This window comes from Hemitrygon akajei, chromosome 6, assembly GCF_048418815.1.
Source record: "Hemitrygon akajei chromosome 6, sHemAka1.3, whole genome shotgun sequence".
Lineage (NCBI taxonomy): Eukaryota > Metazoa > Chordata > Chondrichthyes > Myliobatiformes > Dasyatidae > Hemitrygon > Hemitrygon akajei.
In genome coordinates, this window is record NC_133129.1 from 64,018,315 (window position 1) to 64,032,671 (window position 14,357).

Sequence of the window (14,357 nt, forward strand, 5' to 3'; positions counted from 1 at the left end):
GTTTTTGCACAGCAGGTGGAATAACAAAGAAAATTTTAAAAAATAATAAATAAATAAATTTCCCTCCCCAACCCCTCTTCCTCCATTCCCCACACTGACCTTTTACCTCTTCTAACCTGCCTATCTCTTCAGCCAGGGTCCCTCCTCTTTCTCTTTCTCCTTTGGTCCACACACCTCTTTTATCAGATTCCTTCCTTCCTCTCCAACCCTTTACCTTTCCTACCCACCTGACCTTCCACCTAGCCTCTTTCCCCTCCCATCCCCCCTTTTATTCTGGCATCTTCCACCTCTCCTTTCAGTCTGATGAAAGGTCTCAGCCCAAAATGTCAACTGCTTATTCATTTCCATAGATGCTGCCTGACCTGCTTAGGTAGGTAGGTAGGTGGGGGGGGGGGGGGGGGGGATGTGTGTGTGTGTGTGTGTGTGTGTGTGTGTGTGTGTGTGTGTGTGTTTCCAGCATCTGCAGACTTACTCATGTTTATTAGCTGCTTCGGCCATGTTGATTGAATGGTATAAATTACCCCCAGACACTCATCACAACAGTCCTGATATTGGGTCTTGACCTGAAAGGTTGATCAACTCTTCACTTCCACAGATGCTGCTTGATTTACTGAGTTCTTCCAGCAGTTCATTTTTTTGCTTCAGATTCCAGCATCTGCAAACTCTTGTCACCAGCCACTGTCGGTAGCACTAAAGCATCTTCTACGTTCATTTGAGAGAGCTGACTGAGACTCAGCTGAATGTTTCACCCAACGCGTACTGCAAATATACAGGCCTCTTAACCCGCTGAGGCAATGCTGACTATCACATACTCATTTACACTAATCCTACATCAACCAACGTGTTTCTTTATTTCTTTATTTATTTCTTCCGCATTCTTATCAATCCTCCGCATCTCACCGCTTATCTACTCCTCACTAATACACAAGTGGCAGTTTACAATGGTCAAGTAACCAACCAGTTAGCATGTTCTTGAGATCTGGGAGCAAACTGGAGCCATGGAGAAAAGGATAGGTAGTAACAACTCCATCGCAAAACTGGTGCTCCACAAAACTTCGTCCTTGAACTCCTTCTCTACTCTTTGTACACCCATGGCATTGCGGCAGATTCTGCTCCAGCTTCATCTACAAATTTGTAGATGGCACCATCAGAGTGGGCCGAGCTTTGAATGACGATGAGTCAGCGTACAGGAAAGAGGTAGCAAGCCTAGTGACAGCAACCTTTTCCTCCATACCTGCAAAATAAGAGCTGGTCATTGACTTCAGGAAGAGGGGTGGTGCACTCACTCCTGTTTATATCAATGGTGTTGAGGTTGAGAGCTTCAAGTTCCTCAGAATGGACACCACCAACAGCCAACCATTGCATCTATATGGTTGGTCCTGGTCCAATCATATATATGCAATGGCCAAGAGACTGCACCAGCATCTTTACTTCAGGAGGCTAAGGAAACTTGGCATGTGCCCTTTGACCTTCACCATTTTTTTAATATAAGTTCTCTACTTAGATGCATCATAGATTGGTATGGCGACTGCTCTGCCTGAGATTGCAAGCTTATGCAGAGATTTGTGGACACGTTCAACACGTCACTGAAACCAGCCTCCCCTGGACTTCCCACACTTCCTGCTGCCTGGGTAAAGCAGCCAATGTAATCAAAGGCCTCACCCACTCATAATTATCTCTTCTTCCCCAGCCCATTGGCAAAAGCCTGAAAGCATGTGCCAACAGACTGGGGGACAGCTACTATCCCACTGTTACAAGGCTATTGAATGTTCCCCTTGCACAATAAGATGAACACCTTACCTTGCAATCTACCTCATTATGGCCTTGCACCTCTTTGTCTGCCTGCACTGAATTTCCTCTATAACTGTAACACTTTCTTTTTTGCAGTTTGCGCTTCTGGTGCTTGGTATTTTCTTTGAACCGGTTCCATGGTGTTTCTTTGTTTCATGGCTGTCTGGAGAAATGCAAACCTCAGGGTTGTATGCTACATATGTACTTTGAATTTTATTATGCATTCTGTTACTGTTATCCCTTGTGCTACCTCAATGAGCTGATGTGATGAAATGGTCTGTGTGGACGGTGTGCAGGCATTTTGCACTATATTTCAGTACATGAGACAATAATATATCATTTTACTATGTGGCTGTGGGGAGCCATGAAAGCTTCACTCAGAGAGCATTCAGGGTCGGGAGTGAACCCAAGTCTGTAGCATGGTGAGGCGGTGGCTTTGCCAGCTGTGTACCGCTGTGCCATTTCCCCTGAAGGCACCTGTAACAGCAAGTCTTTTGTTTGGAATTGGCACTTAACCTCACAATCTACTGACTGCAAGATGAGGAAACAACCAATTTCTGCACTGTTCGTGACATTCTTAACCATGTCCTTCCCCTCATCAGTAAGTATTTCATCAAACCGCAGATGTGTACACATTATGATTTATAAAAGTCAGTGCGAATCACAGTATCCAGCGGTCTCAAAACAGTTTTACCCAAACTTTATTGATTGAAAACATATTGTGCATTGGAGTCATTCACCAGCGGAATAAGCGGTGATTTTTCAAATGTTTACGATATTGATAATGTGGCTGTGGAGAAATGAATTCTTCTGGTTGGAGAGTCGATGACTGGACCACAGTGTAAACATTAGAACCAGATCATTCCAGGAATGAGGTTGACAAACATTTTTATATGCACTGGGTATTAGAAATTGTCACATGTTAGAGATTATGTTGAGTCAATTGTTAATGTTAAGTCTGAGATTAACAGATTTTTTGAGCTAAAACCATTAAAAGATGGGCCACAGATAAACCACAATTGAATTGAAAGCTTGAGGGCCAAGATTGTCCCCTTCTTTATCGATATTTATGTTAATATGCAAAGTTCATTGTAGAATTAAATCAAACAAGAAATAAATCAAAGAAATGTAACTGTAAATAAGTCACAGATATAACTACTCACTTTCTGGTATCCAGTTATTTACTTCCATTGTTCAGTGGTCCCTTTGCGCCGAGCAGACCCTGCTTCCTCAAACTTGCTTCGAGACTCTCACCACTTCCCATCCTACCAAGTATGTTTACTTGTCATATGGGGGATTTGGAATTTTATCTCTTTGTGCCCGGGTTCTCTGAACTAGTCCTGGGTTAATCACCTTCAAGCCACAAATTGCTTTACAATCTGTACCTGGTTATATTGATGCATCTGTGAGGAATCTGGTGCCATTCACTTGCATTCTGGCTTCAGTTTGTTAATCGTACTCCTACCCTGTCCTACAACATCTCCCCCAGAGTGAAATGAAGGCCCTTGCTTCATGATGATAGTCTATGCTGCTTTTTACTTTGTCGTCTGAAACTTGTATAATAGTAGAGGAAGCCTGCCGGGTTCAAGTTGTCTCAGATTCATGTCAGCGCTGTTATGTTTTGTACTCAGGTTGGAGAAGCAACACCTTGTATTCCTTCTGGGTAGCTTCCAAACTGATGCCATGAACATCGATCTCTCAAACTTCCAGTAACTGCCCCCCCCCACCTTCATCATTCCCATTCCCATTTCCTTCTCTCACCTTTTTCCTTACCTGTACATCAGCCCCCACTGGTGTTCCTCCCCCTTCCCTTTCTTCCATGGTCTTCTATCCTCTCCTATCAGATTTCCTCTGCTCCAGCCCTTTAGCTCTTTCACCTACCAGCTTCCCGGCTCTTAACTTTACCCCTCTTCCTCTCCTGACTTCATCTATCACTTGTAACTTCTTCCTCCACTCCTCCACTCCCCCCAACTTCTTGACCTACCTTCTCATCTTTTTTTCCCTGAAATAATGAAGTGTCTCTGCCCGAAATGTCAACTGTTCACTCTTTTCCATAGATGCTGCCTGGCCTGCTGAGTTTCTCCAGCATTTTGTGTGTGCTGCAATATATGTACAATATTATTCAAATATTACCGAAAGATGAAATACACCATAATAGTGTCTGTAGAATAGCCAGTCTGAATGAGAAAGACCAAATATTTGGGATCTCGAGGAAACACAGATGTGCAGTCAACATGATTTCATACTGTAAATAAGTTGAACCCTGAAGACATAGACAAGGCTTTTCAACAATCTGGAGGAACGAAGGTGAACAGATTCCATCCCTGTGCTAATTAATTCACCCTCGGGAGCCATTCCACTGAGTTAATTGAAGTTAGTCTTAAGGATCAAAAGGACCAAAAATGAATTTTAATAAATGAGGGGAAAAAAGCCTGAAAAATTATTTATTTCCCTTTGGCCACATGATCCTCAGCTCATGTTTATTACATCAGCAAAAAGCTCCAAGGAAATGTGCCCCACTTTCAGCTCTCAGCGGAAATGTAAAAACTGCAACGTGGTTGGATACCATGCATATCAACTCCTGTCTGTGGGACGCACTTGCATTTATGTTAATTTTAGCATTTTGTCAAACATGTTTATTTAATGTTGGTTTTTCCAGTGGCTTATCATTTAACGAATGCAAAAGGACAGGCTTTGTACTAATTTAAATGGGTGTCAGTAACACCTGCTCTTGTCAATAGTGAGTTCTGAAGCTGAAGACTTGAGCTTCTGTAACCTGCTGGGTGAAGGATGTTAACCTGCTCATTACTTTCCTCAAAAACTACAGCTTGCATTAATATATTCACATTTACAAAGTTCTTCCTGGGAGCTTGATCAACAGAGATTGCCTCATGAGATGCTTGGGCATGACCTGATGCCTGGTGGAAGAACTTGGCTCTAAGGAACGCCAGGAAAGTGGTGGAGAGGTTTAGAGAGGAATTGCAGAGCTGGCAGTCCACATTAAACAGGGACACCTGTATTAAAGGAATGCAAGTACTCTGGAAGGTTACAGTTACAGCAGATTTTAGAGTATGAGAGGGGGCGAAACAGAAAATTACTGTTTGCTTAATTGTGAATTCACACTGGCAGTATGTACAAGACTCAGAAAGCTAGAACAGGTCAGTAATGTTTTGAGAGAGTTTGGGGTAAAAGACAAGGGACTGGCCAGCACAACGATGGAGTAGTTAAAACTGGAGGCATCAAAAGAATAGGCAAGGTCTTCAGCAGCAGAAGATGTTAGGCAGGGGTGAAGTTTGGGGTTGCTGTGTAGTTTAAAGTTCATCAATGTTATTTACAGATAGGTTATCCTCAAAGAATTGTCAAGGACAGGGCTGGAACCAGAAATTTGGGAATGGAGTTTCTGACAATATGGAGTGTGTTGAGGAGTCAAGTGATACGGTGAGTAGGTAGAGCTGGGCGTCATCAACGTAGACATGGAAAATGATGCTGTGCCTTGGGATGAAAATGCCGAGGGGCAGCAGGTAGATCAGAAATAAAAGAAAGTCATGGATAGAAAGAAAGGAAAGTGCTTGGAAACACCAAGGACTGATTGCAGGAAGGGATGTTATCAAAGGGTTTTCACAGGCTAGAATTAAGAGGATGCAGCATAATCCATTTCCACTGCCCTAATCAAAATATCATGACTGACTTTGTTTAGAGTCATTTCAGTACGACTAAATTGCACCACCATCTGCAGCCTTATTCTCAGCTTCCAAGACTCTAAATCCTCTCTCTGAACTTCTGTCTCTCTTGAAAACCATATTTTAGTACTGCCATCTCATTTTGTAGCTTAATACCAAGTTGTTTTAATGGTATCATTCTATTCAGCTACCTAATGAGTATAGTGATGATTGTCACCATAATCTGGAAAGTTGCCATAAAATACAAAATGGTGTGGAAAGAAGCAAAGCAATGTATTAAGAAGATCAGTGTACTCTATACATGAGAGCTGTACAATTCACTTCTTCTGCAGTAGAAGTTTAGAGAATCCCTCAGCTGGGCACATAGGTTTACACGATGTGTAAATTAATTAAGTCCATGATTCTTCTGACTTGGATTAAGTTTATTGGTTTCTTAATGTTTAGCCATTGCGTGTTGCATACTATTTGTTCTGGCAAAGTGCACAACCCCTTTGTGGAATGTAAGCACAGCAAAAAGCATTGGGGACGAATGGCCTTTTTTTCTCTGCTGTAGCATCGATACAATAAATATGAGGAAGCTGCCCTCAGGCTTTCACCTGTCTTTCCTTCTGACCTGGGGAAATATAACAGTCAATTTTCACAGAGGCCTATGTCAAAATAGTGACTTAGCATTGAGTCATTTTAACACACTGCAAAACATCAATCAATATCTTTATCAATATTTCAACTTTGTCTAGAAAGTTATTATTGTGTTTCAAAAAGAGAACATAAATGGAAGTTTATCAGAAAATTGTAAGCAAGCTTATTTGTATTTGTAGTGGCCAGTTCAGACTAAACCAATTTCTGCTGCTGGTGACCGCCACGGATTTGTTATATGTGTATGACATGCCCTCCAATCACTCTGATAAAGAATCAAAGAACTGTATTCAATCCTTCATTTGCAACTAGCAAACAATCATGAAGCGAAGAAATATAAGCAAATTTACAGAACGGCTCGTACAGAATTGTAAATAGTGATGATCATAATGATTAAACCATCAAAAGTGGACCATTGTATTGACAATAACTCGAGATTTTAATGCTGCTTTGACTGCTTTATTTTAAATTTTTGAAAAGTTCTGTGTGAAGTGTCTTTGTGATTCTGCATCCTCTGAGCGGTGTATAACAGCTGATTCTCTCTGTTACACTGTAGCATGCGACAGCAGTCACTGGGGACCCCACTGCAACAATCGCTGCCAGTGCAAGAATGGAGCTCTGTGTAACCCCATCACTGGAGCCTGTCTCTGCACACCGGGCTACAAAGGCTGGAGGTGTGAGGAGCTCTGCAGCCCCGGGACATACGGGAATGGGTGCCAACTGAAATGCCAGTGTCAGAACGGAGCAGCCTGTGACCACGTGACCGGTGAATGCAAGTGCTCCCCTGGATACACTGGTGCATTGTAAGTACAGATTCCAATAGCAGACATCCCACCTCTCCCGGAAGTCCCGGGAGTCTCCCGCATATTGATAGTGGCTCCCTGACACCCGCAAATTATATACAATATCCCGGAAATTGATTTTTTTCTTTTTTTTTAGAGCAAGCGAGAGGGAAAGAGAGACAGACAGAGAGAGCGAGTGGCAGACGTAGCGAGAGGGTGACAGAGAGAACATCCTGATTGGTCTCTCTTTGTGCTAAGTAGGCCTATCAGTTTTCTCTGTGGGCGGGCTTTACAGTCAACCTCTGTCTCTCTTTCATTGTCCATCAGTTCAGTTTAATGTCCTGCAGCACCATGGCAGAGTGTTCCAAAAAAATAAAATATAAAACGTACTTCACTCCAGACTACACTGAAGTGTACCCCTGCCTAATAGCGGTCAAAAATAATGACAGTGTTGCTCACTGCACTGTTTGCAACAGTGACTTTTCTATTGCCCATGATGGGTTAAATGATTATAACTGACTTTATTTCATATTTTGAGTCAAAAATTGAGAATCAGAAGTCTAATCATATTCAGAAGAGGCTGAAAGACACCCCAAATGAAAATATACACATGCTTTCTCCATAATGTCACACAATGTTTTGACAAATTCAATTTGATTTTTCAAAACAAGGCACCTATCCTCTTCACGTTGGATCAGAGTGTAGAAGAGCTCCTGCATGACATAGCAAGCAGCTTTATTGAGCCTAAGGTATTGAGAGAACAGAACATTCAGGAGATAGGTGTGAGCAACTCTGAAATTCACCGCCCAGATGAAGAGCTTTTTATTGGGTACCTGGCAAGGAGGCAGTTGCTAAGTGAGGAAGCACAAGAGAAGCCCCCTTACAAGACAAAGCAGTTCTTCCAAGATGCCAGAGCATTCTATGACAGGTGCTTTCAAAAAATCTTGGAGAAGTTCCCAATGAGAGACCAGATCTTGAAAAATCTGTCAGTGGTCAATACAGAGAGCCAAGATGAGGTGAATCCAGGGCAGATTTTGACTTCGGCAGAGAGATTTCCATATATGATCAAGGCAGATGCAAGAGAACAGCTCCACTTGGAAGTCCTGGATTATGTCTCAACTAACCTTGAAGGACTGGTGCCGAACTACAAAAGTTTGCCAGTTGATGAGTTCTGGAGGAAGCTGTCCAAAGTAAAATCTGTAAGCACAGGACAGTTGTGATTCAAAGAGCTCTGTCAGTTGTTGAAGCTGCTTTTGGTGCTGTCAAATTCTAATTGTGATGTAGAAAGGGCGTTCAGCATGGTGCGTCACATTCAGACAGAATTCAGAAGTCGGCTGTCTCACAAAACACTTGTGAATCTGATGTCTTGCAAAATTAACAAATTTATTGATGCAGACTGCTATGAGGTTGAAACTTCCGGCAAAATGCTCAAATCTGCCGAACAAGCCACGTCACAGTACAAGGAAAGTTTGCAAAAGAAATAGAAAATATATTTGCATTAGCAAATATATATATATGTAAATAGTTCCAATATGTGATCAAATAAATTGTGTTCTTTCATAATCAAATGTCCTGAATACTTACACTGTTGGAGGTCCACGGTGGGTGGGGGAGTGGGGGTGGATATGGGGTTGCGGGGGGCAGGGGTGGTGGTGCTACCTCCCTGAAATGAGTTTTTGCAGGGTGGGATGTCTGCAATAAGTGCTTCCTACGTTTCACCTTTTTTTTGGGAAAGAGGAACAGAATAACGTTAACAGCTTTGGTGAATGAGATGTAAAATTCCACCCTAAACACTTATGTCTCCTCCTGTAAAATACCCATTAAAAAACGATCTCTTCAACCAGGTTCTGTATTCGTTTCTTTCTCTGTGGCAGGGCAACAATTTTTACTTTGTTCAGAGTTCTGTGAAATGTGTGTGATATTTAAGTGCACTTTAAATGGACAACATATTGTCAAGCCTCTAGGCTAGCTACCTTTTTAACAGTAATGCAGTTTTTCATGTAATCTGGGGCGCGTGACCTAACACATGAAGTGTTTGATATTTTCTGAATGTCAATGTGACTTTCTTGGCTACATGCTGTAGGTATACATCAAGCAGGAATTGCACAGAATGCTACGTATTGTCCCAGATACACAGTCCCATTGGGAGAACTGTAGGCAGCATGACTAGAACAGTTTCCTTTCCTACAATCTGTTCCACAATCTACTCAATTGTAATCATGACAAAGGAAAAAATACAAAATAAATTTTAATTAACTGAGAGGAATGTGATTCACCATGATCGTCTACTATTTAGGATTATCATTTCAGAAACAAACAAATAAATATTTTTAATTATTGTAAATAAATCATTGGATTCATATTTTGAAGAGGCACAATGACCCAGAATCATAATATGTTGTGAAATCTGTTGTTTTGCAGCATCACTACAGTGTAACACATAAAATACACTATAAATTACAGTAAGAAGTATGTGTTTCTTATGTGTGTGCGTGTATACAGTATGTATGTCTGTTTACCGTGTGCATGTGTGTATAAATTAATAGTACAAAGAGAAAGCAAAAATAATGATGTTTGTTCATGGGTTCATGAACCTGTTCAGAAATCTGATTGTGGAGTGGAAGAAGCTATTCCTAGAACATTGAGGGTGTGTCCTCAGGCTCCTGTACCTCCTTGCCGATGGTACTAATGAGAAGAGAGTATGTCCTGGGTGGTGAGGGCTCTTAAAGATGAATGCCACCTTTTTGAGGCATCATCTTTTGAAGGTGTCCTTGATGGTGAGGATGATTGATTTTTTTTTCACCTACCGATTTACTAACTTTATAGAATTTCATCTATCTATCTTTCTCATTCACACATGGGATGTGGATAGTATCAGCAGAGCCAGCTGATCGGTTGGAGCTTAAAAGAGTTCAGAAGGAACTCAGAGTACAGATAAGGGGGGCAAAGGAGCAGTATAGGAGAAAGTTAGAACAAAAGCTGCAGGAAAAAAGCATGAAGGAGGTGTGGGATGGGATGAAGATCATCACCGGATGTGGTGCAAAGCGGGGGGCGAACATAAGCGGAGATGTGGAGAAAGCGAACCAGCTGAACAACTTCTTCAATAGGTTCGACAGCGCAATCTCACCCTCACTGCAGAACTCCACACCAGGCTTACTTCCCTCACAGGAAAATAGCCACTCACAGGAGACCTGGCCCACGTCCAGGTTTACGGCTGCACAGGTGGAAGGTCAACTGAGGAAGATCTGTACCAGCAAGGCGGCTGGACCGGATGGAGTTTCCCCACGATTACTAAGGGCCTGTGCGACTGAACTGGGAGAACCACTACAGCGCATCTTCAACATGAGTCTAGATCAGAGAAGAGTACCCAGACAGTGGAAAACATCTTGTATTGTCCCGGTACCGAAGAAACCACAGCCAAAGGAGTTGAATGACTTCAGACCTGTTGCCTTGACGTCGCACGTGATGAAGACCATGGAGCGGCTGATAATACAGAATCTGAGGCCACAAACCAGGCACGCCCGGGATCCGCTTCAGTTTGCGTATAAGGAGAAGGTGGGAGTGGAGGATGCTATCACGTATTTGCTGCACAAATCACTCTCTCACCTAGATGGGGTCAGTTGTGCTGTGAGGATTACATTCCTTGACTTCTCTAGTGCCTTTAACACCATCCAGCCCAAGATATTAAAGCACAAACTAACGGAGATGGGAGTAGACTCTTACATGGTGGATTGGATAGTGGACTACTTGACAGATAGACCTCAGTATGTGCGGTTGGGAGACTGTAGGTCTGACACAGTGGTCAGCAGCACAGGAGCGCCACAGGGAACCGTACTCTCTCCGGTCCTGTTCACCCTGTACACATCTGACTTCCAATATAACTCGGAGTCCTGCCATGTGCAGAAGTTCGCTGATGACACGGCCATAGTGGGGTGTGTCAGGAATGGACAGGAGGAGGAGTATAGGAAACTGATACAGGACTTTGTGATATGGTGCAACTCAAACTACCTGCGTCTCAATGTCACCAAGACCAAGGAGATGGTGGTGGACTTTAGGAGACCTAGGACTCACATGGAGCCAGTGATCATTAATGGAGAGTGTGTGGAGCAGGTTAAGACCTACAAGTATCTGGGAGTACAGTTGGACGAGAAGCTAGACTGGACTGCCAACACAGATGCCTTGTGCAGGAAGGCACAGAGTCGACTGTACTTCCTTAGAAGGTTGGCGTCATTCAATGTCTGCAGTGAGATGCTGAAGATGTTCTATAGGTCAGTTGTTGAGAGCGCCCTCTTCTTTGTGGTGGCGTGTTGGGGAGGAAGCATTAAGAAGAAGGACGCCTCACGTCTTAATAAGCTGATAAGGAAGGCGGGCTCTGTCGTGGGCAAAGTACTGGAGAGTTTAACATCGGTAGCTGAGCGAAGGGCGCTGAGTAGGCTACGGTCAATTATGGAAAACCCTGAACATCCTCTACATAGCACCATCCAGAGACAGAGAAGCAGTTTCAGCGACAGGTTACTGTCGATGCAATGCTCCTCAGACAGGATGAAGAGGTCAATACTCCCCAATGCCATTAGGCTTTACAATTCAACTGCCAGGACTTAAGAACTTTTTAAAGCTATTATTAATGCTTTTTGAGCTAGTGATTTAGATGCATATCATATTATTACTGAGTTAAGTATTGTATTGTATGTAATGAGTTTTTGCTACAACAAGTGTACGGGACATTGGAAAAAATGCTGAATTTCCCCATGGGGATGAATAAAGTATCTATCTATCTATCTATCTATCTATCTATCTATCTATTACCCATCCTTATCATCCATGAGTAAGTGGTGGTGAGCTGCCTTCTTGAAGTGCTATATTCTGTGTTCCAATGCCACTCACACTGCACAGTTGAGAAGGGAGTTCTGTCAATCTTTCTAGCTTCCGGAGTCTGTCAATTTGTTTATCACCATCCATTATTTATCTATCCATTTATCTGCCTGTCAGTCTTTCTAAATCTGTCATTCTAGCTGTTTGTCAATCCATCTATCATCTATCTATCTATCTGCCAGTTGATAAGCAACTAGGAAGGACTTGAAACAATATTAGCGGTTCATTCAACCAGCTGCCACAGCAGACTGACCTGTTTCAATGTGCCTGATTTCATGAGACCTTAGACTCAAATAGAATAGCTGATAACAGAATATAAAGCTGTCTTTTTCATTGTTCTCTCAATACCCCTCTCTATATCCATTTTGGTTTCAGCCATATCTCACTGAATAGCATGATAGCTTTGTCAGAGGGTTGTGTGTTCACATCAACCCTCTGACAAAGTTTGAGTGTGTAATCCAGGACATTGCTCCCTGTTCGTAATGGAAGAAATGCTGCATTATTGCGATGCCATCTCTTTTTGACATCCTTCGTCACAGATGGACTGAAAAGATTCCTTAAATGTGTTCTGAAGCGCACTGTGCGATGCAAACAGCTCAAAAACGGATTATCTAGTTATTATTGCTTTGTGCGGTCTGGTCGTGTACAAAGTGGCTGCCATGTTGCCTGCGTTACTGCCATGACTTCAGCTCAGAAAGCACTTTGGAGGCTGTAGAGCACCTTGGGATGGACTGACGTTGTAAAAGATACTATAGAAATTGAAGTCCTTTCTGTTAGTGTCTGTTTATTTCTCTGATTTTTTTTTTGTTTGTTTTCTAGCTGTGAGGATTTGTGTCCTCCTGGTAAACATGGACCTCAGTGTGAGGAACGATGTCCTTGCCAGAACGGAGGAGTATGTCACCATGTGACAGGAGAATGTGCCTGCCCTCCTGGATGGATGGTAATCTATAATGTTCTGTCTGTAGAACTAGTAACCATTCACATTTTGTATGTTCAGAACAGTCCCTTTTATTTCTCACAAAAAAATCTGTTATTCCTCTTGAAAAATGTGTAACCTTGAAACTACCCATGTAAAGCTTCTTATAGTGAATATATAATGTATATATTATGGGTAGTGTGTATGTGAGTTTTTCCTTCAATCTCAGGTCCTCCACCAGAGGCCTGGGAAGTCCAGGGTTCGACACAGTAACCTTGCAGTTCCTAGTGGTGCACTCCTCTGTATTACTATTGTTTTCTTCTGTTCCCTGTCCCGTACTACTATGTCTGTTTGGTTGGCCAGCACCTGCTTAACAGTTTGAATTTTGGCAGTCCCCATGGAATCTTAGCTCTGTCATTCTCCACTACCTTCTCGGACTTGGGAATGTCTAATCCATTCTCATTGTAGATGTTCCTGTACACTATTCCTGCAACTTGGTTGTGTTGTTCATATAGTTATACATCTTCACGTAAACTGCAAATTCTTAATAGTCAAAATTCCTTTATGAGATTCCTTTCCCAAGATGATTCACCTCCATCACCCATAATTAATCTTCTTTTGTGGGTGATGTAGTTCTAGCTAACAGAGAGTATCCCTCTTGATGCCACACTCACTCAAGTGCTGCCATTTCAATGACAATCACTCTCAAATCACCTTATATAGTGGATTCCAGTTAACGGGGCAGCCGCTTATTTGGGACGACTCTTAAAGAACAAAAACTAACTGAGAAAATAGCTGGGATTCCCTTCACTTATTTGGGACACTATGCTACTTAATTGGGGCTGGAGACTGTTGCCGACCAAGTTCTAATGAGCATCATTTGCGTGCACTCGTGTAGCTGTTAGACGCTACACCACGCTTAGCGAGAACAGTTTTAAAATAGCATCAATCGCGTGTATTTGTGTTCAAAAAGCAGTGATTTTTGTCATTGTTGGTGAAAAATAGGCAGAAAGACAATTCTGAACTGTTTTGCTCATGGGGGTTTCAAGCTTTCGGGCTTGGAGGTGCCAGAAATGTCTGAGAGTGAAAATGAATCGAGTTCACTATTCGACAAGTTAGGAAATATGAAGAATTTGAAGGCATCAACAGTCATCTTGAATGTTACAATGAAAACGAAGATTTGAAGGATGCAATTGTGATAGAATTGTATGAATGCAGTCCATAAAATGCATCAAGTATCTGCACTGATTTGTTCATTGCATTCACTGGATGAATTCCTCTGCCGATAACTATTAGGAACTAATACAATTTTTTAGTAGTAGTATTCATAATGTTCAAATTTCTTCTGTATTTCATTTAAATACATAAGTTGTTTCCCAGTTTGTCTTTTTTATACCTTCTTTAACTATTTCAATGAAACTTCAGCTAATTGGGACAGCCTCTTAATTGGTCCAAAATGTACAGGTTCTGATGTTTCACAATTAACTGGAATCCACTGTACGTATGAATTGCAATGAAGTTAGGGCACCTGAGCTGGATACTGGTAAGCGACGTTATTTGTGAGAAAGTGAAAGACACTGAACAGCACAGCCAACATCACCTCTTATTATTTTGATTCTGATTGAAAGTAGACAGATTTTTTTATCATCTTTTTCTTAGACTGTATATATTTTTGCAAGA

General features: G+C 42.1%; 1 protein-coding gene across 4 annotated transcripts in view; it reads left to right on the forward strand.

The window, feature by feature from the left end:
• megf10 (multiple EGF-like-domains 10) overlaps nucleotides 1-14,357 on the forward strand; it is a 176,276-nt gene that overhangs the window by 77,098 nt on the left and 84,821 nt on the right. For all 4 annotated transcript variants that reach the window (XM_073048477.1, XM_073048479.1, XM_073048478.1 and 1 more), the window contains exons 6-7: nucleotides 6,664-6,910; nucleotides 12,581-12,701. In XM_073048477.1, the coding sequence (XP_072904578.1) occupies nucleotides 6,664-6,910; nucleotides 12,581-12,701 (368 nt within the window). The remainder of the gene's footprint in view (nucleotides 1-6,663; nucleotides 6,911-12,580; nucleotides 12,702-14,357) is intronic.